Source organism: Nyctibius grandis, chromosome 2 (assembly GCF_013368605.1).
Source record: "Nyctibius grandis isolate bNycGra1 chromosome 2, bNycGra1.pri, whole genome shotgun sequence".
Lineage (NCBI taxonomy): Eukaryota > Metazoa > Chordata > Aves > Nyctibiiformes > Nyctibiidae > Nyctibius > Nyctibius grandis.
Genome location: NC_090659.1, coordinates 48,575,294 through 48,602,212, shown reverse-complemented (window position 1 = coordinate 48,602,212; position 26,919 = coordinate 48,575,294). Strand labels below are relative to the sequence as shown.

The 26,919-nt window shown below is 40.2% G+C and overlaps 2 protein-coding genes across 2 annotated transcripts; one reads left to right on the top strand and one right to left on the bottom strand.

The window, feature by feature from the left end:
* The first annotated feature begins 330 nt into the window (after positions 1-330).
* On the top strand, positions 331-13,115 carry PLCXD1 (phosphatidylinositol specific phospholipase C X domain containing 1). The gene is made up of 6 exons (XM_068395288.1): positions 331-442; positions 3,820-3,956; positions 6,829-6,957; positions 8,060-8,215; positions 11,696-11,879; positions 12,823-13,115. Exons 1-6 carry the CDS (start codon positions 331-333, stop codon positions 13,113-13,115), a joined length of 1,011 nt encoding a protein of 336 aa, XP_068251389.1.
* A 1,738-nt stretch (positions 13,116-14,853) lies between these two features.
* On the bottom strand, positions 14,854-26,897 carry GTPBP6 (GTP binding protein 6 (putative)). Its single transcript, XM_068425078.1, has 10 exons — positions 26,465-26,897; positions 24,417-24,554; positions 23,914-23,984; positions 21,354-21,484; positions 19,858-19,928; positions 19,271-19,429; positions 17,704-17,912; positions 16,481-16,629; positions 16,034-16,186; positions 14,854-15,573 (listed from the first exon to the last, which is right to left on the bottom strand). The coding sequence occupies exons 1-10, from the start codon at positions 26,838-26,840 to the stop codon at positions 15,432-15,434; spliced, it is 1,599 nt and encodes a 532-aa protein (XP_068281179.1). The 5' UTR covers positions 26,841-26,897; the 3' UTR covers positions 14,854-15,431.
* Positions 26,898-26,919: the final 22 nt, after the last annotated feature.

Below are 26,919 nucleotides of genomic sequence, written 5' to 3'. Positions count from 1 at the left end.
AGATAGTCATTTCTCCATACCAACAAAGTTGCACATATTTGTCTTGGCTCTATTTTTTCTCTCAGTTGGTCAATTTACAAGCCTGAAGCTGGAACCCTCCCTTGGCATTGTGCTGGGAGACAATGTTGTCAGTCAGTGTATGTTGTGGCCAAGAAGCTCTTGACATTTTGCTGCAACTACTTGAGAGAAGGGTTGACATTTATAGCATATATAAATTCGTTCTGCATGGGTGCAATGGCATTAATTCAATCACAGTATATGCAATGGTTTGTTCTTTTTATTTTCTTTTTTCTTCACAGAACATCCTGTGAAGTCCTCGATCAGGCACTAATGGAAGGCCCTTTGCAAACCTCCATTCATGTGTGCCATGAAAATGGTCAATGGATGTCACAATTACCAGAGAAGCTCTGGGATGTTCCCCTCTATAACTTAGCTCTTCCAGGTAAAGATTGACTTTTGTTCTCCACTGTTTTGTTAGCGTGTCACTTAAGCATTGGGACATCCTGTTTGTCCCATATCAGGATGGCTACATTTATTATTTGGGTCAGCGTGTGGGAGAAGGGCTTGGGGGAGGGTTTGTGTGATGTGTGCATGCACGTGAATACTTTTAGTCTGTAATGTTTGGGGTTTCTTGGAGGGGAGCGGGGGGAAAAAGGATTTTTTTTTTTTTTTGAGGGAAGGAAGGAAAGAGGGACTTTTTTGCAGTCCCTGTGCGTCATCTTGTCGGATCAGTGCTGATAATCTGAGCATTTGCTTATCTGGGCAATGGTGAGATTTTCCTGATTCGTTCTTGCCACTTCCTATATAATAAAATGGTTCCAAAAGGAACCAAAAGGAGAAGAATAACATTTTAATTTATTACTTGTTTGTACTGTTTAAAAGAGGCTGTGAAGGTATGAAAAAAGGGAGGATGGAGACTTTTAATTAACATATGTTTTTACTTATGTGGGGTGTGACTTTTCTGCATGACTATGCTTATAAAAACTGTATTTATCCTATTATGGGTAAATACAGCTGCGCTATAGCTGGCGTCTTCATAGGTACTCCATTCAGACCTGTGTATCATTAGCCTTTTTTTTCGTCTTATTATTGCTTCTCTCTGCTGCCTTGAATAGATTTTTTTTCTCATTCTGTCCAAAGAAGTTACGGGAGAACCTGTTTTCACTGGCACATGGGGAGACACTGGAAGACTGGTAGCTCTTGAGTGATTCCCTTTGCCTCCGCAATGAAAATGGTACTAAAGAAAAGTCTAGCCCACGTTTTCTCTCACACCTGTAGATGTGACAGGTAGTTTGGGTGGCAAGCAGCACAGCATATAGATTAATGTTTTATGTAGGGTACAGGATCCTAGGTTAACTTTAGCAAAGACGTATATTTAGAGATAGTAGGAAAATCAAGTCTTGTCTTCAGTAAGTGGAGCCCTGGGAGGACCCAAGAACTGTGGTGGATTTTTTTTTTCCTGCCCTTTATTAACTAGTGGAGTGTAGAGTTTCGATTAAAATTGACAACCAGAAACTTACTTCATGGCGACTTCTTGGATATGTAATTTAAATTGGTGTTAACGTCAAAACAAGTGCACCTCTCAGTTTTGGATAAAGGCTCTGTAAGAGGACCCCAGGACAGATATTATGAAGAAAGTTTAGCTTTCTTATTTAACCATCAAGAGAAGAAAATAAGTATCTATCTTATGACATAAGAATGAAGGTCATGTTCTCTTCTTCCCCCACCTTTCAAAAATCCTTTGAAAAGTCAGTAGCGTGCTCAGTGCTATTTTTTGGTGGAAAAGGAACCATGTTGTTTCTAAAAAAGCTGTCACAGTAGTGTTCCGTTGTAGAAAGCTGAGAACCTGATGATGTGTGCCTGACTTCTTGGCTCTTCCCATAACGGTGACCTTGTTATTCTTGTGAATGTTTGTTGTTCTTGTCAATATGCCTGCTCGGAGAACAGGCATGAAGAAAAGGATAGTTGAAGACAAGCCCATTTCAGCAAACATTGGAGGACTCTTGCAGAGCGTTTCAGGCTGTCAGCTTGGAAGGTTTTGGTGGCTGTCCAGCTGACCTACAAAACTGGTCTAGCCCAGGTCAGAACAAAAGCAGGTCAAGACAGCTCTGGCAGGTTTTCAGAGGGAGCAATGACTGGGGGAAGCCCAGTTTGGAAGTGGAAGCTTATCTCAGATAGAGGAGACAACAGGGCATGCAAGAAATGTGAGAGAGTGCATTTTGAAAGCATGACGAGGAGATGAGGCAAGTCTCAGTAATTAGTGTTGTGTTTGCACCAGGTTCAGTACAGTGCTGCCGGGGAGATGTTGCTTCAAACTCTGAAGCTACCTGGTTTGGTGCTAGCTCACTATCTTTGCATTGCATTTGTTGTGTCATGGGTATACTCGTCTTCCTTTCATTACCGTAACTTACTGACATCACAAGACGACTCCTAAATGAAAGGTTACCATCCATATGCTGATTGGCATCAGTAGATGCAACGCCTGTCAATGGAATCCTGCTCACTTCTCTCAGACTTGGATTTGGTCCATGGGTATTTAATGGTTTTAGTCTTACATCTTGTAAGACAAACTTCTTTGATTGCATGCCCTCATTATTGATCTTCCATCTGCAGTGAGCTTGGTTTGGGTGTTTAAAGCAGTAAAACAGACAGAAACCAAATTTTAAAAGGTGAAAAAATTGAGTGTGACATTAAACTACTATTGACAGTTTCAAAGAATTTATTTCAAATACAATCTTGTCCTTTTTCTTTGGCTACTAGAAGTATTGCCATTGGCACCAGTAAGACTGACCATTCAAGGAGTCAGTTCCTAGCACCAATGAACAATTTGTTTGACAGAAGACTTAAAAACCAAAATGATATGCAAATTCCTTGCAGATACTCTGTAAAGATCCCAGGAAGTCACTTCACTGAGTTGTTAGCTTTTCTTATTGATGCTTTACAAAATTAGAAGAAATAATGGAACAGAAAAAGCTAGCAAAATCACTGGTTGCCTGTCCTGAAGAAATTGTGAGTTGCAACAGGGTTTCATCTAAACATAATGCAAGAGATGTGTCAGACTTATTGAGACTTCAAAGAAGTCAAATATTTGGGCAGGCTGTACTTGGCTCTGGAGTTTAAGCCTGCCCTCATGTAATTGCCTGTGCTGGAAGGAATCAGGTAATTTCTGAAGTCCATAAAAGGTGGATCTTGTCCATCTATCACATGTAAACTTAGACTTGGATTTGCCTCTGAAACCTTCAAGCGTCCACCTCTTACATTGTTTTTGTAGGCCATGTGGGTGTTTAGTTCAGCAGGGCATTTTTACCAGATATTTAAAATATAAATGCTTAAAGTGCCAAGTTAGGAGTTGGTCCTGTCAAAGGTGTAAGAAAATGAATTTCTGCTTTCAGTCATATTTTCCTGTACAGAGATGGTGGGATTGGAGTATGAAATCCTTCATTTGGACAACTCTGAAAACAGGACAAAGCTATTTATTCCCTGAAAAAAGTGAATTTTCACATGAAGATAACTATTTCAGTGGAAGATGCTAGTTGAAACAGGTCATTTCATTGTGGTTAGATGGGGACTGCTTTATTGAAAAGTCTTGATGCCTTCCTTTCATGAGGATTTCACACTAAGCTTATTAATGTCAAGTGAGCAGCCTCTGTCGAAGAGCCCACCTTTTTGCTGTAAATACGTAGGCTGTCAGGCAATATAGGTGTGTGATTTGGAAATGGGGTGGTACGTCAGGTATACGCATGCAATATAACCATGTATTGTGGTGCTTGAGTAGTTAAGAAATGACATTTTCTGTGTATTTATTTTTGTATTCTACAGGGAGTCATGACACTATGACCTACTGCTTGGATGAAAACTCTGCTGTTAGTGGCAATGAATCCAAGCTGGTGAAGTTTTTAAATGAATGTATGCCCTGCATTGTGCACCCCATTATCATGAAGTGGTCTACAACACAGGTAACTGTTGTCTGGCATTCTTGTCTTGCCTGGGCACAGCTTGTGCTGCAGTGCTGAGAGTAGTCACGCTCTCCTGTGCGCAATGAAAGAATAGCCTGCTGCCCAGAAATCTGTGCTCCCATGAGATACCGTGCTTGGGTGTCATGGTTTATCCCCAGCCAGCAACTAAGCCCCACACAGCTGCTCGCTCACTCCCCCCCAGCGGTGTGAGGAAGAGAATCAGAAGGGTAAAAGTGAGAAGACTCGTGGGTTGAGATAAAGACAGCTTTTTAATAGGTAAAGCAAAAGCCATGCAAGCAAGCAAAGCAAAACAAGGAATTCATTCACTACTTCCCATCGGCAGGCAGGGGGAACTCTATCCCAGCCAAAACCAGTACACTGGGGTATGAGATAGGTGCCATACATACCAGCTCTTCTTTTGTGGGGAAAAATCATGTAGGTGAGGCAGGGATGATACATAGACAAAGATGTTGCTTAAAGCTGACCACTTGGTACGAGAAACTCGTCTTCTTTTTCACGTTTATTGTTGTTATAAATAACATTTAATATTACTATAATCAAAAGAGGTTTTTCTCTTGCACTTTGTTCAAAAAGTAATGCTTGTCATTTTTACTATCACTGTTGTGTGAGATGTCAGTTGCTTTCCCCATCTATATTGTGTAAGTGTTTCACCCAGCAGCAGAGACAAAAATCTTGTTGAAGGGAATTTTTTCCATAAAGATTAAGAGAATGAAGATGTGGACCCTCACATAAGGTTTAGTTATTTTTTTTAAATGTCTAAATATTAAGCTAGTGGCTATCTCTTTGTTCCTCACAAATGTATGTTAAAGACAAAATTGGGGATCATGATTTAAGCTAGAGCTTTTGAAGATTCTTCCAAAGAACAGAGTTTCCTGGCATCAAAGAAGTACCAAAAATCTTTTCACTTTTATTCTCATTGAAGGAGTTCATTATTAGGGAATTAAAACTGAATAATTGATAAATGGCAATAATTATGCCTAGGCTTCTTTTGTTGTGTTTGAGCAGCCCTGGCAAATTGGAGTATTAGACGCTACCAGATACCAAATATGTAATGGCAGTGATGAGTCAATGTGGAAAGGCACTTGCTTAGCACTGTGCCTTGTCTTGAGTTGCTTTTTGCTTTGTGTCTTAAGCCAATGAAAGACTTAGATACTTCCTAACTTGTTGGTTGCTGGCCAGTGAAGTGACCCTGTTGGTGGCAAACAAGCTCCTTACATCATTATAGTAGTTTTCTGGTCCGAACCCAGCGTGCTGAGCGGGAAGTGGCCTGGTGCTGATGGGAAAGAGGCACGGCCGCAATCCTGCCCCACCTTAGCTCTGTGGTGCTCAAGCTATCTTTGCGAGGAGGCGACTCCACCCGTTGGTATCCAGATCGGAGATCAAGGAGCCCTACCAATGATAGGACCCACAGGTTTCTGGATGGCCCGGTGCCTAGGGAGGTGGTGCCTGACTGGAGACCTGGCTGTTATGGGTGTCAGTCTGGAGGCCCAAGTCTTCCCTTGAGCAACATCACTCCCCAAGGCCTCGTCTTAAATTTTGCCCTTGGGGGGCAACATTCACACTGTCTAATTCAGTATCCAAACCCAGGTGACTAATTAGAGTCTAATTTGTCTAGTTTTCCCATGCAGTCAACAGAAAGAAATTAATTCATCCAATGGGCAGTTCAGAGCAGCTATTTCATCTGGTGGTCTTGGTGGCCACAAAGGTTACATATGACCTACAGCCATTTACAATCCCATCTCCAGCATGCTCCAAGGGAAGGTGGGACTTGGGCACGGATCACTCCTTCAACTGCTCCAGCCTGGTGGAGACCAAGGAGGCACAGAAGGAGCTGCTGGCCTGAGCCACCGAACTACCTGCACCCCAGGGCATGCAGGGCTGGGCTGCTCCCCAGCTCTGTAGCTCAGGCACAGTCTGGGGAGGTTAAATTCCTGTCCTTCTAAGAACAGAAAGCTAGGCAGGGTGAGCATCCTGCCATGTGTCTTAAGCTCTGTCTGGGCGCTGAAGCTATGGATGTGGTTTTTCAGGCACAACGCCTTGTATTGATTTAGCTTCGTTGAATCCTTTCTGACTTAAAACAGTGCAGTGTATGTTTTCTGAAACCTGAAATTGTTCTCTGTAGAAGGTTGAACTGAGACAAATTAGTGCTTAAACATATTTAATTAAATTGATTCTTTTCTTATGCAAAGAGAGCCTTGATATAGATAAGAGAGACATCATTTGCGATTTTCTGCCCCAGAAACTCAACTTTATCACTTTTTCCATTCAGCCCTCAAATCCAGTAGAAGAGGTCTGAGGGAAGTGGAAATAGAGGAGGAACTCTATTTTGTAGGAATTCTACAGGTTAATTCAAACTTTTAAAGAGACTTTATCTTGAAAAAGAACAATAGCCAGTACTTTTTTCTATTTTTGTTTTTCTGTCTGTTGAGGATGAATGAGCTCCACAGAGACAACCATGGTAGAGTCTTTGATCTAATAAAATAAATACAGCATTTCTAAGGTGCTGATCCTGCAATTTTTGTTCATATGAATAGTCTTGTGAAGAGTGATTGTGTATTTACGCACAGGTTAATGGATCTTTAACTTTCAGAACACAACAAGGGCAGAGGTCTGAAACTAATCCAATCTGTACCTGCAGTATGTGCTGCAGGGAAACTGGGATCCCTCTTGTCAGAGAGTAAAATCCTTCAAAGTTGGTTGCTAGTTGGTGTTGTATAGTGTTGTTTTAAAGATGAAAGACCTGTGAAAAATGTCATAGGGCTAACTTTGTACACCTCTTTTGGCTTTCCAAATGACAGAAGCAAATCCCTTCCAAGCTCTCGGGACCTTTGTCTTCTGTTTCACCTTTCAGGAACTGACTGTGACGGAGCAACTTGAGGCCGGAGTTAGATATCTGGATTTCAGGATTGCCCACAAGGCTAACGATCCATCTATGAATTTGTACTTCGTGCATATGGTTTACACAACTGTTACTGTACAGGTATTGTCCTTACCTTTAGGATAATCTGAAAAAGCTGGCCCAAGGCTTTCTGAGTAGGTTATTTGTTTTCCTAATGTGAGGACTTCAAACTAGAGAAAATCAGCAAGGCCGGAAGTTAGTTTCAGCAGCTACAAGTGAGATTGGAGCATCAATCAATTCCTTATCCTCAAACAGGAGTTGTTGTGCCTTGCTCCCCACTGCCTACCCCCTACCAAGTGCCTGGTGTTTCTGGGCTTTATCTTATATTGTCCCAGGATGCTACCCAGGGCAATCCCATTTCCCCAGAAAGGAGAGAAGTTATTAAAAAGAAGAAGGTACTAAAGGCCTAATAAAATCACAGAAACACTTTTTTTTTTGAGGTAAAAGTATTTCACTGAAAGAGAGAGACTCAAGTCTGGATGCCATGATCAAATTACTGTCAGCTGCTGTGAAGAAACTACTGTGAGTTGCTCTTTGCATGTGCTCTGTCACTGTGGAGTAGTTTACATCTTCTTTCCATTTGCTGGGACCTGTACAGCCAGGCACAGCCAGCTAATGCAGCTTTTCATTTGTAGACTGACCGGCTAAGCTTCAGTTTCATGCTCATGAGTCTGAACCCTTCATGCCTTGAAATTTCATGGTGACTGGCGTGCTCATGTGAACAGTTAGAGGTAGTGCCTGACTACCCTGCTTATTGCATGTGGTCTTCAAGAAGTTGTCATTGCCCATAACAAATGGGGAAAATGGGTCCTGTCACGTTTAAGCAAGCACAGAGCTTTTCCCTGGTTTTGAGTTTGCCACTAACACATTGTTTATCCTCGAAGAAGCTTGGCAAGATTGATTTACTGCTGACCTGCCTCTAGGCAGTGGGAGATTCATGGATATGATCAAAATACAAAGCTGTTAAGTATAGTGTGCTAGAACCACATCCAGAGCAAATCAGCACAGACCTGCAGAAAGTACGTTTTCCTGGGGTGCATCTGGGGCTGTCAGATGGAAACCTACGCTGATTTTTATTATTGCAATTGTGAGTCTACCCCACTGTTAATGCTCTGTTGGTTTTATGTCCTTTCCCCTGCATAGCATAGATGATTTTCTAAGTTGACGTGACTCTCTCTTGTAGGATATTCTCTGGGAAGTGTTAAGGTGGTTGGAAACTCACCCTCAAGAAGTTGTTATCTTAGCCTGCAGGAATTTTGATGGATTAACCAAGAAACTTCATCGTCTTCTTATTGCCTGTATAAAAGAGATATTCCAGTGTAAACTGTGTCCCAGAAATGTAAGTATGAGATCCTTTTTTCCTCTTTTTTTAAGAATGATGTATTACAGTGAAATCTGTGATTCCAAATTTTTAGATATATTCTACTTTCACTGTATTTTTAACCTAGGAAAAGTAACATTTGCTGCATCAGAGATAGGTCCTTACCTACTAAAATTGAGGAGACAAAGCAAACCTACATCCCACAGTGTGTAGGAGGGAATTAAATTTGACTGTCATGTCTGTTGAATTGTGGGACAATAGTAGGGACACAACTGTCATCCACTGTCCTGTCTGAGTTTTGTTTTTTAAAAAAAAGAAAAGAAGGTTTGTCTGTTATATAGTCCATACTATATTTATAGAATTTAAAGAATCCTTTTTCGGCTTTTTCACAGCCATAATATAAATGATTTTTTATGCTATTTATAATAGTTTATGTTGGAAGTGACCTCTGGAGGTTATCTGGTCCAACCCCACCATGCAAACCAAGACCAACTTCAAAGTTACGTTGTGCTGTGTCACATCCATTCTTGAATATCTTTGAGGCTGGAGATTCCACAACCTTTCCATGCTGCTTGGTCCAACATTTGACCACTCTCACAGTAAACATGTTTTTCTTATCTATCTGATCAGAATCTCTCTTGCTGTAACTTGTGTCTGCTGACTTTGATCCTTTTGCTATGCATATCTGAGGAGTCTTCTCTACATTTGCCCGTTAGGTATTTGCAGACAGCAGTAAGACCTGTCCATTGTCTTCTCTTCTTCATGCTGAACAGACGCAGCTCTCTCAACTGTCCTTGCATGTCATGCTCCAGCCTCTGCTGGCTCTGGTTGCATGCTGCTGGACTCACTCCAGCATGTCAATGACTCTTTTGTACCGGGGAAGCCCCAGCTGGAGATAGTACTTGAGATGCAGTCCCACAACTGCTGAATAGAAGGGAAGAACGAACCCTTTCTCTTGACTTGCTGTCTGTGCCTTTACTGATACAGCCCAGTTTGCAGTTGGCCTTTGCCACGTGGGCACGCTGCTGGCTCATGTTCAGGTTGGTGTTCACTAGGACTTCCAGGTCCTTTTCTGCAAAGCAGCTTTCTAGCCAGCTGCCCCCAGTCTGTCCTGGTGCATGGGGTTACTCCATTCAGGTGCAGGATTTTACTTTGAGCTTCGTGAGGTTTCTGTCAGCCCATATCTCCAGCCTGTCAAGGTCCTTAACAGCATCTCTGCCCTCAGTGCATTTCTGGTGGCATTGACTGTCTTTCCTGGACGTGAGCTGGAGCTGACCTCCCAACCAGCCTAATATGCTTTCAGTCACACAAACCTCCAGAAAAGCCTTAATTTAAATAATCAGAAATTATTTAATTCTGAATTTTAAAAGCGGAGATTTTTAGTTTCCTTTTTTTTACAAGGTGTGGGAGCTTTTAGTAGTTAAACAATTAACATTTCAAAGATGCACAGGAACAGAGGTTTTCTCTGGAGATATGAGGGGTACAGGATAATGATGACCCTGTTTGCGATTTGAGTTCAGCCTTTGAAGCTGGTGTATCAGTAACGGGTGAGTATTACCATTTCAAAGCATTTTGTACAGCAGAGTTAAAATAGAACAATTCTCAGCAAAACTAGGGGATTCTGAATATTCAGGCCTCAGCTGAATAACTGAAGACCAGAGTGACACTTTTATTGTTTCTCCAAATAACTTGATGTGGATGATCAGAGCAGTACCGGAGAAGATGGTCAAATTTGCTTTTGGACACATGGCCAGCTCTTAAAAAGAAAAAAAGTTATTAATTGCAAAAGGGGCAAGCTGCTGCTGATAGTTTTTTGAATGAGGGTGATGAATGAATGGTTTGAGATCACCTGACAGAAGAAAGAAAAACACTTCCGAGTTGTGTCCAGGGGGAGGGAGGAAGGGCACTGGAGCAAAGAGAAGCCAAGTACTTCCCTCAAGAAGGAAGACTTTATTTCTACGGGGTCTGTGACCAGCACGATGGATCTCACCATTTTTTGCAAGTGATACCGTTGCAGGTTAGGTAGCTGCGGGGTTTTTCAGGATCACATATTCAGATTTAACATCAAATAACCAAGTGCTTTCTCAGTTATTCTAAAATAATCTGGTATCTGCTGTCTTTCAAGACTGCAACTCTGTTGTACAAAATAAGCATCAAAGTATTTAAGAAGCAACTGCTAAGTAGAGGTCTGTATGTAGTACTGACACAGGCCACAGTGTGACATTACATTGCATTTAAAATTTTAATTGCCTTAACTATTTAAGGTGTCTCCCTTTGATCTGGATTACTAGGGTTTAAAAATCCCTTGTTAGACATATACAGTTTCATGTCTGCTTTGTTTGCAAAATAAGCACTTGTGCTCATATACACATTTCTGGTAGCTTTTTTTTTTGGCTCCTATCCCGCACCTTTTTTTTTTTTTTTTTTAAAAAAAAGACATTCTAGCTTTAGAAAGGCAGCTGGAGTAAAGTAAAGACTTTTGTCAGCCACAGATTTTTGTAGTTCGAGTAGCTTGTGTCTTAATTTTGCAGTATTTTCTGACCTCATTGGGGCTTGCACTCTCTCTTTCTCGGATGAAGTAAGAGGGATTCCCATTCAACCCTTGGCTCTCTTCAAAGATTTACATAAAACATTTCCAGCTGCCTTTGGCTTTTAATTAATAAGTTAATTGGAACATCAAAAAGCCACCATTTCCTTTTCACAAGCAACAGACACAGCTTTTAACCACAACATTCTTAAAAAAACAATACTTGTTAAATACGTCGATTTTGCAAATAAAACTAGTCAGAGGGCCTCAATTCTGTCCGATGGTAACTTTTGAGGATTGGAAAAATGTCATTTCATATTGAAACACTTAAATTGAAAACCTGTTTCAGCCCATCTGTCTGTCTGAGAAGGTTTCTGACTGAAGTCTTCCCCTCTCTCTGAATTCAAAATGTCTGGAGCATCCCAATTTCAGAAACTTTCCCCTTAGAGAAATCAGAATTAACGTATCTCTTGAAGACTTACATTTAGTCTTACCAAGTCTTAAGCAGTTCAGTTTTCTTTGATGGCTACAGTGACAAATTTGGATCGATGTGGGGCATCTGCCAAAATTATTCCTGCTTCTCTGTGTCTGTATTCCTACAGCTGGATCTAGGGCTTTGCCCCACTCCTATCTCCTTTCACCAAATGGCCTGTGTCTTCCTCTCCCAACAAATTTTCAGCAGCAGTATGTGCACGAGGGCCGACACGGGGATGGCTTCTTGTTACATAGGCATAAGACCCTGAGCTATGTACTTTACTGTAATTGAATTGTTTGAGGAATCTGCTGAAGTTCCCAGGCTCCTCTTGCCCCAGCAGCTCGTAACCCAGCCAACGACCTACTGGGCTATACACTTAAAAGCTTTATGTGAACTGAATCTGTGACTCTCTATCAAGGTGATGTCACAAGTCAGTATTTGAACTTTGGGAACACTGCTGTGCTATTGACTTCAACCTGGGTGTGCTTTCTCTTAGGTGGTGCCGACGCTGCGGACCATGTGGCAGCGTGGCCATCAGGTTATAGTCTCGTACGAAGAGGACATGGAAGTGAAGAAGCACTGTGAGCTGTGGCCTGCCATCCCATACTGGTGGGGAAACAAAACTGCCACTCGCGCTCTCATCCAGTATTTAGAGCGCATGAAGCGGAAGGGCCGTCCAGGTAGGCACAGGGAGTCGCTCAGAGGAAACAAGGGGCACGCACAGCAATGCAAACACATAGGCAGTTGGGTGTTCATAGCATTATGGGATATAAGCGCTTTGCACATGCCGTGTGCATGAGACGTGCCCATGTTGCTGAGTGCTCTGCCCACCCATGCGTGTGACGTTCATATTTGGTGCTGCAAATATGTGTGTCGGTGTATGTACATGTACAGACTATATAAATTGTGGCAGCTGCTCTACTTGTGTGATCCCATGGAAAATAAGCCCTCAGCACAGACCAGCCTGCTCAGTCGAGTGCTTGCTGCTTTAGGCAGTGCTGATGATGAGGGAAATGCATCATGCTAGCCTTGTTGTGAAAAGAAACACCTACAAGAACAGTGCGCAACAGCCGTAGCTACATCAGGAAAGAGCAGTGCTGAAGCATGTTGGTGTAGTCTTAAGCTGAAGGAAATTCAGTTCATAACCTCCAGCGCAGCTCTGTGATGTGCACGTGTGGGGTGACGAAGGGGAGAACCGCTTCAAAAGCACGCTCCCCAGCCAAAGGAAGATGCTCGTCTAGGTGCACCCTGTGTTCCTGTCTGTCACAGGGGACGGCTAAAGCATTTGCAAGCAACCCTTACAGAAACAAACATAATTTACAAAGGAGGACTACTTAGTGGAGAACTTTTAGTCTGCAATGGGTAATTTAGATAAATTTAGCTAAGCTGGAATGGTTCAACAACCGAGCTTGGTTCTGTAACTCTTTACTACAGCATGCAGTTGCAACAAGGGGAGACTGTCTACTGAAGCAGTTCTAGGGATATGAAACAATACAGAAATATGGTAAAGTTAGTGTTTTAATGATTCCCAGAGGAATGAGATGTGGAGTTAATGCAATGCTGAGCAGTTTCTGTTTTCCTTAAAGGAATATTTAATGTGTCACCTTCTGATTTTTGTTTCAGAAAAATTCTTTGTAGCGGGGATTAACCTTACTGAAAACTTAAGGTATATTCTCACACACCCATTTGGATCACTGAAGAAAATGACACTCCAGAGTCTTCCATGCTTGAAAATCTGGATAAAGCAGCAGTATCCAGGACCAAAAAAAGAATGTATTAATATCATTGCTGGAGACTTTATAGGAAACGATGATTTTGTCAAAGATGTGATAGAACTTAACACAAAAATTAATCCTCTGTTACAGTGTCAAAGTAAAGGGGCTGGGACAAATAGCATTTCATTCTCAGCTTCTTAATCTGGGAAAAGCTGAAAAGACTTTGGCAGCATTTAATGTCTCCTGCTTTAAACATCCAGGATCCCGTAAAGGTCCCATTAACTTAAACCAGGGATGTTTTAAAGAGTCGGTAAGGAAAGGGCTCTCAACATCATCAGGGTTTCAAGGCCTTTTCACAGAAAAGAGAGCAAGCAGACCTTGCTGAAGTCTAGAGAACTATGGTATAGGTATAATTTACATGAAGGTGCTTAGGTTCTGTAGCAGTTGGCAATATTGGAAGTCCCAAGAACTTAATCTTACTTTATTTTACGTATGAGCAAGAACGAGAAATACGTCGGTAGCTGCATGAATTACTTTGTGATAAGGTTTTATCTTTCTTATAATTTTAAAGGTATTCTGCACTATTGCAACCCCAATTCTCAGTATTTTATACATCACTGTGAAACTGACGTGTCTGTTTTCATATTTTGTGTTAAAACATACAAAAGGAATAGTTTAAAAATATTTTTTGATATATCAAAGATACTGTATTGACAATCCTATTTGACATGATTTTTAAATATACACCACTACATCATTAACATTAGAGATCGAAAAGCAGCTTGTACTGTTGTCGTGTGCTGAATATCAGTTGTGAGCCCCGTTACCAACAGGGTAGTCACAAAATTCTTTGATTTGTAAGAAGCATGTGTATTTGAACACATTCTTTTTTATCACTCATGCCAGTTCTGCAGTGATAAAGATACCAAAAGAGTTTTGTCTGCTAAAATATGCCTTACACTGAAAATAAACACAGATGAAAAATTCCTTATCTAAGCTCAGACTGCTGTAGAAATACAGATTCTTGGCTTCTGTTATGCTCATTTGAGGTTTCACACCTGGTTTTATTTAGCTATTTTAGTAGCTCTATAATTATTTTTCCTCTCAATAAGTAGTTCTTGCTTATGTAAAAACTAAGGGGTTTATGCTGTTTGCCAATGCATATTAATCCTGTTTTTCTATTTTTTTTTTTTAAATGAACTGTGCAATAACAGATGATCATGAAGGTAAGAGAAATGGCAAGCATCAGGACTAAAACAAAAACAGGCATTGTATAAAGTTCACTATGCAGCTTCATCAATATACCTCACTTTTTAGATGCACTTTATATGCAAAAGCTGAGTTAAAATGTAACGTTTGCAGAAGTTTTAAATCAAATGGTACTTGACATCAGATCAAACTCACCCTAGCCTTCTCAGCATGAAAGGCTAAGATGCTACCTCCTCATGCAATCTCTTGCAATTGCAGAATACATAGGAGTAAAAACCCTAAACATTCCATTTATAAAGATGACTTTCTAAATGCTTTTTTACAGTGCTTTTATCCTTGTTCTTACCTCTATGTACTTCATACTATGCAGTCATTCAGTTTTCATTTTGAGTCACTAGCTGCATGAAGTGTTATTATACATACTCAGAATGTTCTTCTGCCTATCTTTTGTACCCTCAAGTGACTTGTTACTCCTTCTATCAAAACTTGATCTCTCTGTGCACTATGGACTGAAATAGTTTTGCTTCTCCCTTCTGTCATACTGATCCTTTTATTGGTTTCCAGCAGTAATTTGTAACTCAAGTAATGGATCAGGTTTTGTTTTTTTTCCTTCGTAAAATAATTTCACACAAAATCCATTATTTGCTGTACTTTAAATGTTTTCGCTAAGAACGGACACAGTAATAAGTATTGTGGATAAATTCCTGTAGGCAAGAAAACTGTATGGGTAAAAGGTGTTCACAGCTAACTTTATTTATTGCTTAAATATACAAAACTATGTTTTTTGCTTCACTGCAATAAGACATGGCAGTTATTTTACTTAGGTTCATGCATTCTGCTTGAATACATATTTATCTGTATTATTTATATACAGCCAACATCATTTTGTTCACTTTCATTTTCCAAGGACCATATGAGACACCTTAACTATAATAAATATTATTTGATTCTGAAAAATGGGGTAAAAAGCTTTATTTATATGATATTTATATGATATTTGAAACTTGGTATTTTTCTGAAGGCTAATTCAGATACACCAGATATGTGTTTGAGGTCCATAGCTTATAGTCAACAACTGTTTTAACATTATAAATTTAGTGCTGTCCTTGCACTTGCTGACCGAATGAAGCTCAAAGCTCTTACCGTTTTCAAACAGAAGTTTTCTGAAACAGTGTCCATTTCTAAAATGCATCAAAAACATCAACTGGGGAAGAAATACACTCTTCAACACCCAGACTAACAGGTCATTAACTTTATTGCACATCCTCTTAACGAGATCAGTTTCTTTTCCTAGAACAGGATGCAGTTTCATGGCATAAGAATCTTACTGTTAGGAAACAGGTTTTTGTATCTGCTGAAAGCAGAATTGCCAATTATCACCTTCACTCTGGCTGTGCCATCTTCAGGCATGACTTCTACTTCCTGAACTGTTGCTTCTTTATAGAGCCAACTGTAAAAGTAAAAGCATATTAGCATCTTAAAGGTATGACACACTGCATAAAATGTGATCTTTGTTCTAGGTCAACATGTTCCAATCTAGGTAATTTAACACTTTATATTCTAAAGTGCTCCACTTAACTTTTAATTTGCTACTTGCTGTTTGGAAATAGGGTATAGTGTTTCCATAAATCTTTGATTTGTGTTTTTATATGAAATCTGGCTCCAGGAACAGTGACGTGGTCCTTCAGGAAGTATGTTTTATTGTAACACACAGAACTCCATGAAGGACACTTTCAGCAGCAGACTCTAGGGTATCTAATAGAGATTTTTTTTTCCTCAATAAATCAGAAAACTTTGATAATTATCCCAGTAATTCTTAATGCAGACTAAAATCAAAATTATATAAGACATGCAAGACTAAGAGTTTCATATTTCCCCAAGTCCTTCTTAAATAATTCAAGATTATTTACCTTAGCTGAGGTCCCTGTAAGTTGACATTAACTGTCAGAATCTTCTTTCCTGTTGCTGTCAAAATTTTTTTCTCTATTTCTTCTTTCAGCTCTTCTAAACCATGTCCATGTAGAGCAGAAATGGCTAAAGCATTTTCTTCAGTGGGTTTATACCTGAAAGGTAACAACTGCTAGCACATTTGCTCATGAAGGTTAGGTTGTGAAAATATTCCAAGCACAGACAATTTAACTGTGTTACTTTATACTGGCACCTTCCTACAGAGGCCACTTCTTCTATGACTCAGGTGATGTCTTTTTTTAATTAAAAGATAATTAATTCTTTTTAAGACCATAGTTATGTATGTAAAAGATTGAGAAACACTATTAAAATGTATTCAGAAGTGTGGGAGCTCTTTTCTAGACTAAGAATTAAAAAGAAATGTTTAAGTACACTTAGCATCTGCTTACCTTTCTATCAAATCCACTTTGTTATGAACTTCTACCATTGAGTCCAATAAATGGCTGGGAATGTTAAGATTCTTCAGAACTGACAGAACGGTTGCTTTCTGGAGGATGGTTTCTGGATGAGTAATATCCCTCACATGAACTATCAGATCCTAGCAAGCATCAATATATAAGACAGTTACTTAATGAAACACACCAGCTGCCCGGTTGCAGAGATTTTATACTATTTTTGCATTGCTAATGCATATAAGATACTTTCCTATCCATTAGATAATACACTGGCACGTTAACACTGCAAAATTAACTACTAACACAGTATTAAACCGATACTGGTTTTTTTGTACCATGATAGAAGAAAACCTGTAGCAGCTTAGTCTTTCACTTCACGGTGAGTACGAATTGCCTCCTACATACACAACCGTTTTTGCCATGATAAAAACTGAGCAACTAAATTCAATATTTGCATTCAAAGTGTTTTGTCATCTTTGCTCAAGATATTGCTTCAAAATTCTGAAAATTAGTGAGAAGTAAATTTCTTGCCTTTCATTTAACACTTCAGAGTAAGAGACAAACAGGACCGTTGCAGCCAGCTTTTGAAAGTTCTATTATTACATGGTGAAGAGTTTAATCTTCAAAAGCATTCCGGCATCTAGCTACCACTTAATTTCACTAACTTTGATGATATAGGCTTTTTCTTTAAATGTCTGTGTGTATGCAGCTTTACACTTTCCTATAACACAGGAAACTAATGAGAAAATGATTGGAAAAGTATATTTATGTTTATAACATGCTGCCTGTATCACATCACCATCACCCACTTTTAATGCTACAGGAAACCTTAAGTAGAAGCCAGATCACTCCAGAGGCTTTATTTCATTTTTAACTCTCAAGCAAGCTAGCCTCAACTCATTCTGATGCACTGTTTAGGTTTTCATATATTTAAATCAGTAAAATCTGATTTATTGGTTTACATATGGAGAAGGACACATATACTCCAAATAAATCCTTTCTGAAATCTGTTCGTATCTATATATTCTGAGTAATTTCAAGGGTCAGAAAATTGGCTTATGGTAAAATACCTACCTTATTATCTTCGAAGACTACTATAGTCAAGCAGATACTTCACAAATATCAGCATGCCAATTAACTTCCCCTGTTTTGAAGGGGTGTGGATTATCTAAAAGGAAATTAATTTGATTTCTCAATTCTTATAGTCAACTACTTACTGAGTAAACCACTTCTTCTAATGTAGCTGAAAAGGACTCAACCAGATTATGTGGAAGATCAGTCAGAAACCCAATAGTGTCAACATAAATAACTGCCATACGCGAGGGCAGATAGCCAGCATGGGCTGTAATATCAAGAGTGGCAAATAGCTGATCTCTGGGTTGAAGTCCTGCTTCCCCAGTCAAGGCTTTGATCAACGTAGTTTTTCCTAATTAAAGAAAAAAAGGACAAGATTTTAATGGCTTGTTTCAAGTAAAAATTTAATTTGCAAAGCTCAGGTGAGTTGTATGCTGTATCTTTTCGTATCTATTTCACTAATTTAGATCTAGCTATGATTAGTTATCTATATGATGCTAGGAAATCCAAAGACAGTCTTAACTTTTATAACTTGGAATTGGATTTAAGGCCATGTCTGGAAGCTATGCTGTGAAATCACAAAATGATCAAAGATGGAACTGACCTGCAAAGTGACCTACCTACATCTCACCTCTAAGACCATCTGAAGAGCACTGCCATGACAGCATTAGGAAGCATATGCTTATGCACTCCTCAATGCTTCTGTTGTCAAATAAAACCATTCAATATCTACTTGTTAAATCCAGCAATAAACAGAAGCACTAATAATACGTAGCTTATTAGATTTATGCTTTTATTGGGCATTTCCTCATGAACATAATACTTAGAGACATTTATTTAACTCAATAAATATTTCACAGAATTTAGTCATTAAACTAAAGTGCTCAGAATATACCCTAGTTGAAGTATTTCAATTATGTGTACAAAATCGTAATATACATATATATATTTTGTTGAATCTTCAGTTTTAAAAGTATGGAGGTATGACATCTAAGAAAAACATACAGTGTAATCCAAATCTTTGAGTATGTAACTGATAAAATTAGTGCAAGGTAAGTTTGTTTTTATAAAGCTGTTGAATAAGAAAATGAAATGTTCTTAAGATAATGAAACTTGAAAAAAATGTCTAGTCCGAAATCTATTTATGCCTTGTGTATGAATTCACTTGTGTAAGCTAGAAAAAAAAAAAAACAGAAAAAAACCCTTTAGCTTTATTTAGATTCTCTTATGAACACGTCTCAGAACACTATACATCCATCAATGAAAAGCTACAGTGCTGCTTAAGCACATTTCTCAGATCAACTGCCAACTCTCCTGAATTTTCCTCGTATGCCTCAAGCCTTCCCAATGATCTAAAACCCCACATACTTTTCTCTACCCAATCTGATCAAGTAAGAAAGATTCATATAAAGGGACACTAGCAGTACAGTCTTCAGCACTATACGTGAAATCTTTTTTGCACAACAGGTGCTAGGCATTTCTCCAAAACATGTCTTAAAGACTGAAAAAAAAGGAAAAAAGATCTAACTACGACAACCATCATTTGCTTTCCTAACTTTATCTTAATTGACATATATTTATTACACAACTTAATAACTAACTGAAATACAAAGCCTATTCACACTGAAATGAGATTCTGGCTAGAGTTTCTTATTTAAAATTAGACAACGTAAACTCTTTTGTGTTACAATGTCAGGAGTTTTTGCTTACCACAATTAGTATAGCCCATTACTGAGATAATCGGAAACTCGCGTTTTCTGCGCTGACTTCTAAGTAAAGACCTTTTTCTTCTTAGTTTCTCCAGGGCACTCCTAATTTTAAGTTCTTTTTCTTTCAAGATACGATTCTGTGTCTCCATGAATGTTTCACCTGAAAAATACAAATGAATAATTGCCAGAATAGTCTACAAGAGAAACAGTAAACCAAGTGATGTTGTGCATTTGGAAATCAAGTGAGTTAGCACTAGGGCATATGAAGTTATAAATAAGCAACTAAAACTATGTATTCTTGCCTAAGAGAGAGTTGGAGTGATAAGTAATTATTAAAACACGTGCTAAGCACTCTAAAATAACCATATACACTTTTGATAAACCCCTGTGGTAACAAATACTCTCTCTGTGGTCACTTACTGAGCCAGTACAGACCAAAACTTTATCATTTAAGTTACTTTCCAACAAATTTTTGTATGTTCACATAATTAGATGCAGAACACAAACAGCTAAATTTGCAACTAAATTTGTTTAAAGGCTATGGAGAAAAAAAAAATCCTCTAATTCACGAGAATATTTAAACTTTACCTGAGCCCATGATGTATCTTGATCCACCTCTCTGCTGATCTAGCTGAGACACCTCATTTTTCAGGTTTGACCTGGCAGTGGAGTAACAGTTAATTAGAAACAATTTTCTTTAATCAAGCTATCCTAAAATGCCTAACAAATGTGAAGCAGTAGTGATATTCTAATAGTACAAATAAAACCACTAAATGACAGAACTCTAAATAAAACCTGCTCATGGCGAGAAGACTGGTGAAAAAAAAATACAGATTTTCCTGGCTTCTCAACGGTGGTTTGAAAAATAATGCAAATCTCTTAGCAAATGATAAAGGTTATTCCAAAATTTCACAGAGCCAAAGATACCTCTGATACATCCATGCAACTCACACCAACTTCCATGTACAAATATTTCTATGCCATGTAATGGAAAGAAGCCCGGTGGAAAAAGACCTGGGGGTATTGGTGGACACCTGGCTGAACATGAACCAGCAGTGTGCTCAGGTGGCCAAGAAGGCCAACGGCATCCTGGCTTGTATCATGAATAGTGTGGCCAGCAGGACTAGGGAAGTGATGGTCCCCCTGTACTCGGCACTGGTGAGGCTGTACCTTGAATACTGTGTCCAGTTCTGGGCCCTGCACTTCAAGAAAGACATTGAGGTGCTGGAGTGAGTCCAGAGGAGGGCAACAACGCTGGTGAAGGGTCTAGAGGGTATGTCCTATGAGGAGTGGCTGAGGGAGCTGGGATTGTTTAGCCTGGAGAAAAGGAGGCTCAGGGGAGACCTTATCGCTCTCTACAACTACCTGAAAGGAGGTTGTAGCGGGGTGGGGGTCGGCCTCTTCTCCCAGGCAACTAGCAACAGGACTAGAGGACATAGCCTCAAGCTGTGCCAGGGGAGGTTCAGGTTAGACATTAGGAAAAATTTATTCACAGAAAGGGCCATCAGACATTGGAATGGGCTACCCAGGGAGATGGTGGAGTCACCATCTCTGGAGGTGTTTAAGAAAAGACTGGATGTGGCACTTAGTGCCATGGTCTAGTTGACACAGTGGTGTTGGGTCAAAGGTTGGACTCGATGATCCCTGAGGTCTCTTCCAACCTAGCTGATTCTGTAGAAATGTGGAAAACTCAGATACAAATGAATGCCTTTAATCTTCCTTGTTTATAGGTTTCCTTATTAAACCCATCAATATTATATAAGGGATACACATATCCAATTCCTACACATTCTTGCAATCCATCTTCTGCACTAGAAAGAACTGGGACCTTCTCATGAGAAATATATTTTGTAAGATTATCATCTGTTGAACACTCTGGTTTTGCCTGACAGCACTGCAGAAGCTTAAAAAAGTAACATTAAAGCAAATATTTCTATGCTCTAATCAATCATTGAGCATACTATGCAAGCACTGAAACAGTGTCGTTTTTCTTTACATTACAGTATTACCATTTTTGTTACTGTAAAGAAACAGTCACTAAAAATATGTAAATATCAGTATGTGATTTGCACAGCTTGAGGTACCTGAGAAGTGGAATTTCGGCCAACGCTATCTGAAGTTTTGCTTCTTTGGTCCGGGCATTACAACGAAAAATGTGAAGTACAACTGTGTATCTGTCAAAGACCTTCACGCCCCAGGCATCTTCTAGTTCTTTCTTTAGCCATGTAAGACAAAATAAACTAGATGTTTTCTGTCCCCCACAGTATCAGTAGATCAATTCCTACACAGCACTACAATTACAGTTAGCTGATGGACACTTGAGGATGGGACTCAGAGGATCTCAGCAAGTTCGCTGATGACACAAAACTGGGAGGAGTGGCTGACACACCAGAAGGCTGTGCTGCCATTCAGAGAGACCTGGACAGGCTGGAGAGTTGGGCGGGGAGAAATTTAATGAAATATAACAAGGGCAAGTGTAGAGTCCTGCATCTGGGCAAGAACAACCCCATGTACCAGTATAAGTTGGGGGCAGACCTGTTGGAGACCAGCGTAAGGGAAAGGGACCTGGGGGTCCTAGTGGACAGCAGGATGACCATGAGCCAGCAATGTGCCCTTGTGGCCAAGAAGGCCAATGGCATCCTGGGGTGTATTAGAAGGGGTGTGGTTAGCAGGTCAAGAGAGGTTCTCCGCCCCCTCTACTCTGCCCTGGTGAGGCCGCATCTGGAATATTGTGTCCAGTTCTGGGCCCCTCAGTTCAAGAAGGACAGGGAACTGCTAGAGAGAGTCCAGCGCAGAGCCACGAAGATGATTAAGGGGGTGGAACATCTCCCTTATGAGGAGAGGCTGAGGGAGCTGGGTCTCTTTAGCTTGGAGAAGAGGAGACTGAGGGGTGACCTCATTAATGTTTATAAATATGTAAAGGGCAAGTGTCAAGAGGATGGAGCCAGGCTCTTCTCAGTGACATCCCTTGACAGGACAAGGGGCAATGGGTGCAAGCTGGAACACAGGAGGTTCCACATAAATATGAGGAAAAACTTCTTTACGGTGAGGGTGACCGAACACTGGAACAGGCTGCCCAGAGAGGTTGTGGAGTCTCCTTCTCTGGAGACATTCAAAACCCGCCTGGACGCGTTCCTGTGTGATATGGTCTAGGGAATCCTGCTCCGGCAGGGGGATTGGACTAGATGATCTTTCGAGGTCCCTTCCAATCCCTAACATTCTGTGATTCTGTGATTCCATTTCAATGGATGGTAACGATTATGAGCACGGAAAGGCAAAATTTGGTTGACCACAAAGAAAGGTGAAAAGGAGAGTTTAGAAGGTAGAACTTTATGTCTAGGCCCATCAAATTCATCGAGAATCCTTCCGTTGCTTTTAATGGATTCTAACAACAGCTGTTACAGCGTAGCTCAGAATCAAGAATCAGAGTGGTTAAGTCCTTGCAAAAAATAATTGTGAAATGCTGGTATGGGAAAGGATAGGGATAACATAGGAAAAGAAAAAAGATTATTGAAATAAAAAAAAAAAAGAGAGGAAGGCAGGAAAATTACTTCATAACCATCTTTTCAAGAAATACTTAAAAAACTCCAATCAATCAAAAACCAAAAAAAAAACCCCAATCCTTGCTCTGATTCAGCAAAAGACACTTCAAGTATGCAGTAGTGCCCCTCTGCCATCTCTAAAATCTAGAATGCTTGTGTTTTATACATGTTCTCACTTTCTTGAATTGCTCTTAATACCTAGATTTGTGAAAAGAAATTTTTTTAGCAAATATAGTACTAAAAGAACTCATACTATAGGAAACTGAAATGAAACATTTTCAACTTTCATTTCATCAATAAATTGAAGTGCTTAAGATAATTATCTGTTAGAGATATTTACCATCTCTGTTCATTTTATAATCAGGGAAAGCATTCAAAACTACCAGCAAAGCATTAATGTTTGCTTGCAGAGTTTGCATGCACTTTACACCCTGCACAATGCTGTACATGCAAAAAACCTAAGAATTATTTAAGCATTTCAAAGAGCATCTATAGTTCATGCACCAGTTGTTTTACTGACAGTGTTAAAAAAGTGAAGCATGCTCCTCCTCTCAACATAATCCATCCATTTAAAAAATGGTTTGTTTTTAAGGGTTAGGAATGAAAGTTTAAATATTTGAAACTTTCAAATATAAGCCTGCTCTGAATTTACACCTCATATTCGAAATACAATACAGCATCCACAGAAGTATAGGAAAATACATACACTATTTATATAGGTATAGAAACTTGTGCATATAGCTAATCCAAAATGTTGACATTCTTTGTAACAAAAGCTGTGTCATCACCTCCATTTTGTGAAAAAGACCTTGAGTAAGTTTTCCAACATTTTAGGTAGAGCCAGTGGCAAATGCGGGAGCAGAGTCTATATTAAACGACTATTAGGCTGCTGGAAAGTTTCATGCATAAGAGATGGAAACACATGTATCAACTGGACAAATGTAACAGGAATTAAGTTTCCTTTCAACAAAACTCAGTCCAGGTGGCTTCATGTATTACCACTTGCAAATTCAGAGTCATAACCAACCCTACTTCTCATAACATCAATAGCCTCTGAACAATGCTGATGTAAAGAATATGATTTAATATTCTATTTATTTACCTTTGTTAGTGAAGATATTCTTTCCACATTCAAGAAGACAGCTGTCACATGGGGCAATTTTTTAATCTTTTCTAAAAGATGGATAACCATTACAAAATACAGTGTTAAATGTCAATTCTCTTTTTTAAAATATACAGAATATAAAACCATTTTTCACTGAGCACAACGCTCATAAAATATCAAATGGCATCATATTTTTTGTTCACGGAACAGTTGTATTTGCACTAATTTAGTACTATGTAAAACAGCTGCCAGTTTCACTTAGGTCAGTCGCATAAATGTAGGGATTAAGTTACCTCACACATTTTCAGTGAGCATGGGTTATTTCTGTTCTGTGTTGCTTTTGTAACCTTAAAAAATTCTTTGAAGCTTGTTTGCTAACCTGCATGATGGATAAGCAAAATCCTCTCTCTCTCTTCAGTTTTCATACCTATCCTTAAACAGTTCAGCTGCAGAAGTCTTCCATTTAGAACGATGCAGTGCTGAAAAATCTCAGTCCTTACCTGTCAAAACCTGGAAGTTTCCTTTGCCAAAAATAAACTTCTTGTCAGGATTTTTTGTAGGAATAATTATTTTATCTAAAACTGTCCAGTTCTGAAGGGTATCTACAAGAGCAACGGCTTCAGCAATCTGTAATTCAGCTTTAGGAACACAAAAAAAAAAAAAAAAAAAAGAAAAAAGATTATAATATGCCAACATAACTTTGCTCAGATTTCCAATAACTACAGTATGTGCAAGAACAGGGAAAGACTAAGCTACACTGAAATTCTACTAGGGTATTTATTTTAACCAGTAGTGCAAGGAGCAAAATGTCTTACCTTTAATCAGAATAATTAAACTTCTAGCTTGATGCAATTTACCACACAAAGCATCTTTCTGCCAGTACAAATTATTTCCATGGTTGTTGATTTAGAATAATTTTTAATTGTATTGTCAGCAAAGAAATTGCCAAGGTTTTTGCCTCAACAAGGGAAATGAATAACTAGTTGGAAAATAAATTCTGTTATTTCAGATGAGCACAAAACCACGTGATTAATTCCTTGGTGTTTTGCGGCAGTATGATTCCAACCCTGTGCTCTGGTTCATCAGTCACTTTTTTTTTTTAAAAAAAAAAAACTTGTACGTGGCAAAGCACTGATTTTTGAGGACTGTGTGAAATCACGAAGACTACACAGGCATATCAGATCAGTAGATCCAGTTTTGATTTACCAAACGGGAATAAGATCCTCTTTTCATAACAGATTCATCAAGTTTCTCTAGACAGCAAAACATAATTGATACATTAAATAAGTTACCTTGGTCCAAAAGGTAATATATTTTTAAGGATAACCATGATCCTCTTTCTCCTCATATTGTTAGTGTTCCCTGTAAAATGCATAGATTTCCTGTGGTACCTGTGGTGTTTCAACAATCATTCCAAAAATTTGTTCAGACTTCAGGCTCTTCACCTGGAGGGCCTAAATAAATGGAAAGGGATCACTGCTTTTCTTCTGTATGTCTGGACAGAAAGGTGCCTTTGTATTTTTGTTTTTTTTTTCAGTTGTAAAATGGGCATGCTTATATAAATTCTGAAAAGGTTACAAACTTTATCCTGCAAAGTGACAATTTGTTATAATTAGCAGCACTAATGCAACTAAATATTTAGGTTCATCACATAATAAACTTGAATACAAGGAGTATCATATATAAATTGACATATATATATATATAAAACTAACTTACAAACACTTAATCCTTTCTATTACAACTGTGTAATTAAAGAACTGTTTGGAGAAACAACATCAAGTTCATCATACATCTTAAGCGTGCATGCTTAATGTATATGTATTAGCTAGCTACAAGGATTTCTGAGGGAAATCTAAGAATAGCAATGCTCATTAAGGTCCTTATAAGGGAATTATTGGTGACTGCATCCCTAAGTAACTACACAAAGGCACTCACTTTAAGTCCAGGAGAAAACTTAATTACACAAGACCTCATCTTCACACTCTTCTACGGACAGGAGAGTATTCCTGCTCTTCAGCCACCTTCTGGGTAAGCCCAAGGCCGAAGGACTCCTGCCTGCCTGGCCAGGCAGCACGGGTGAGGGCTGAAGGCTGTCAATGTTCGGCTGACAAGGGGGAAACCCGGCTGCTTCCCCAAGCAAGCCAAACACTCTGTGCACCGAGTTGTTTTGCTGTGTAAGACTCAAAAGTTAGCGGGATTTACAAGTCAAAGCACCCATCTGCAAACAGCCACTTGAGAGTGCATCTTAAAAAGTTATCAAAGCAGAAAACACCGCCCTAGACCTTTTATCCACTCGGAATTTGTATTTCGCAGTCCCACCACTGTAATAAGGGCTCTACTTCACGCTGCCGGCAGCACCGACTCCCTAAATGCATTCCTGCGGGCCGCAGAGATCCGGAACAGGACGAACCCGAGAAACGACGCGGGCAAGGAGAGGCGGAGAGCGGCGCGGGCGGAACCGCGGGGGGTGATCGGCCCGCAGCCAGCGCGGCAGCGCGGCCCCAGCCGGCGGAGCCCCCCTCCCCGCCCCGGCGCAGCCACGCACCCGTGGTGAGCGGCGACTTCTTGGGGCCCCACTTGACAGCGGGGTGCACCACAGCCACGCGCTGCGCGCCAGGCCCCACGGCCAGCGGGGAGGGGCCCAGCAGCTCCTCCAGCTCCGCCTCGTCTTCCTCCTCCTCATCACCCTCCTCTTCTTCTTCATCCCTGCCGGCGCCCGCCACCCCCTTCCACTGACCTCCGCCGCCCGCCCGCGGTGGCTCGCCCCTGCCCGGCGGCCGCTGGGGAGCCCGCAGGCGAACGGCGGCGCTGAGAGAGCGGACAGACAACGGCCCGCCGCGGCAGCGGGCCGCGCCGACAGCAGCCGCCACCGTCCACCGGCAGCGCAGCAGGAGCGACTGCGAGAGTCTGCCGGGCCCCATGGCAGCGCCTCAGCACCCACTTCCCCAAGGCGAGGCGGCGGGGAGCAACCATCCTTCCGCCCTCGCCCCGGCAGCTACG